This window comes from Eschrichtius robustus, chromosome 2 (genome assembly GCF_028021215.1).
Source record: "Eschrichtius robustus isolate mEscRob2 chromosome 2, mEscRob2.pri, whole genome shotgun sequence".
NCBI classification, from domain to species: domain Eukaryota; kingdom Metazoa; phylum Chordata; class Mammalia; order Artiodactyla; family Eschrichtiidae; genus Eschrichtius; species Eschrichtius robustus.
This window is the reverse complement of record NC_090825.1, coordinates 163,951,924-163,954,426: the sequence shown is the minus strand read 5'-3', so window position 1 is coordinate 163,954,426 and position 2,503 is coordinate 163,951,924. Positions and strand designations below refer to the sequence as shown.

The 2,503-nt window shown below is 50.9% G+C and overlaps 1 protein-coding gene across 1 annotated transcript; it reads left to right on the top strand.

Moving 5' to 3' along the window:
• Positions 1 to 909: 909 nt before the first annotated feature.
• OR1I1 (olfactory receptor family 1 subfamily I member 1) lies at positions 910 to 1,847 on the top strand. The gene is given in 2 exon segments (XM_068534697.1): positions 910 to 1,699; positions 1,702 to 1,847. Coding segments are annotated over 2 exon segments (936 nt in total).
• The last annotated feature ends 656 nt before the right edge of the window (positions 1,848 to 2,503 follow it).

Here is a 2,503-nt window from a genome sequence, read left to right as displayed (position 1 = left end):
GATCCCACATGCTGCAGAGCAACTAAGCCTTTGCGCCACAACTACTGAGCCTGTGCTCTAGAGCCCACGAGCCACAACTACTGAGCCCGCGTGCCACAACTACTGAAGCCCACGCACCTAGAGCCCGTGCTCCACAACAAGAGAAGCTACTTCAATGAGAAGCACATGCACCGCAATGAAGAGTAGCCCCCGCTCGCCGCAACTAGAGAAAGCCCACGTGCAGCAACGAAGACCAAATACAGCCAAAAATAAATAAGTAAAAATAATAAAACTTCCACTTAACCAGCTTTCTGGGTTCACCCAACATCTCTGTTTCCCCTGAAAATATACTGAATGCTGTCCCAGTATGCTGAATTCTTGAGGCCAGAAGGCTACTCACTAGCCAGCTGAAACATTCCTGCTCAGTTGAGTTGAGTTATTTTAAATAATCCCCAACCTGATTGTGCTGATTGTAGTTGCTGCTGCAATTATATTGTTTAAATACTACCATATAAATTAACAAACTACAAGAGAAAGGAGGGAGGGAGGAAGGAAGGAAGGAAGGAAGGAAGGAAGGAAGGAAGGAAGGAAGGAAGGAAGGAAGGAAGGAAGGAAAGAAGGGAGGGAGGGAGGGAGGGAGGAAGGAAGAAAGGAAGGAAGGAAGGAGGAAGGGAGGGAGGGAGGGAGGAAGGAAGGAAGGAAGGAAGGAAGGAAGGAAGGAAGGAAGGAAGGAAGGAAGGAAGGAAGGAAGGACATGGATGGCTTTGTTTGGGGAAACAGAAATCCACAGAAGCGAGCTGTAAGGATTCCATGGGTTTTCACAGAACCTATGGGACTCTAGGGACCTGAGACTGGAACGCCATCTCTGACTCCCAGCTTTATGTCGCTTCCCTCTCCCCTTTTATCTTTCACAGTAGACACAGACTGTCCATGGAACCAGAAAACTGAACAGCAGTCTCAGAATTCCTCCTCCTGGCACTCTCGGAAAAGTCAAAGCATCAGATCTTCCTCTGGGCTGTTCCTCTCACGTACATGGTCACCATCTTTGGAAACCTGCTCACCATCCTGGCCAGCACCACAGACACCCACCTCCACACACCCACGCACTTCTTCCTCTCCAACCTGTCCCTGGTCGACGTCTTCTTGTCTTCCACCACCGTCCCCAAGATGCTGGTGAACCTCTGGACTCAGAGCCAAGCCATCCCCTTTGCAGGCTGCCTCGCCCAGATGTATGCCTTCCACCTGTTCGGGACCACAGACAGCTTCCTCCTGGCCGTGATGGTCATTGATAGGTTCACAGCCATTGTCCACCCTCTGTGCTACTTGGCCATCATGAGCCCCCGTGTGTGGGGGCTGCTGGTGGCGGGGCCATGGCTGATCACCAACCTCCAGTCCCTTGTGCACACCTGCCTCATGGCTCCACTGACCTTCTGTGCCGGCTCTGAAATCCCCCACTTCTTCTGCGACGTCATACCCCTGCCGAAGCTCTCCGGCTCAGACACACACACCAACGAGCCGGTGATCTTTCCTTTCGGCATCATCTTGGGCATCAGCTCCCTCACGTGCATCCTCTTCTCTTATACTTCCATTTTCCAGGCAGTCTTCAGGATCCTTTCTGCTCAGGTCAAATGGAAAGCCTTCTCCACTTGCAGGTCACACCTCACCGTGGTGTCACTATACTATGGCACCATCTTCGCTGTGTACCTGCAGCCCGCATCTCCCGCTCCTCCCAGAAGGACAAGGCGGCTGCCCTGATGTGTGGGGTGGTCATCCCCATGCTGAACCCCTTTGTCTACAGCCTAAGGAACAAGGACATGAAGGCAGCCCTAAGGAAGCTGGTCAGCAAAGTAGCCCCCTCTCAGTCCTAGGGCAGAATAGTTGTTCAGCACCTACCATGTTCCAGGACCACTGTTCAGTGCCTGGGACACAGGGATACACCCCATCTCTGCCCTCAAGGCATTCAGAGTCTGGCAGGGGTTAGAGACCTGTCAATAAATAATCACAGAGCAACTTGGTAAATGTGTCATATGAGATGAACGAAGTGCTACCGGAAGGGAATGTGCACTTTCCCCATGGTTTATCTTCCCCCAAAGATCAGAGTAGCAGAGAAGACTTTGAAGTAGCCTTAAATTTTCTGGGGTATCAGGCTTATAGTATTGCTACATGGATAATCCTAGTGGAATGAAAGATTAGCTGCACTCATTTTAATATTGATAAAGACAATGTGTATTGGCCACATGTATTACATCACTGTGCTTCCTAAGTGACTTGTGGGGGGGGGGACTTTGAGAGGATCTGTTGAGATTAGCTCACTTGCTATTGGATTCAGCAGCCACCAGCCTCAGTCTCACAGGGGGCCTTGTGGTCCTGACTTTGCATGGGGATAATTGGCATAAAAAAGCCACCCCATTCCCCACATTGGGACATAGGAGATGCTGGCATTTGGATCATGTGTATTGTGATTCAACAGCCTGGCACTGGACCCTGAAGTCTGCATCCTTAACAAGCTCTCCAGGTGGTCCTG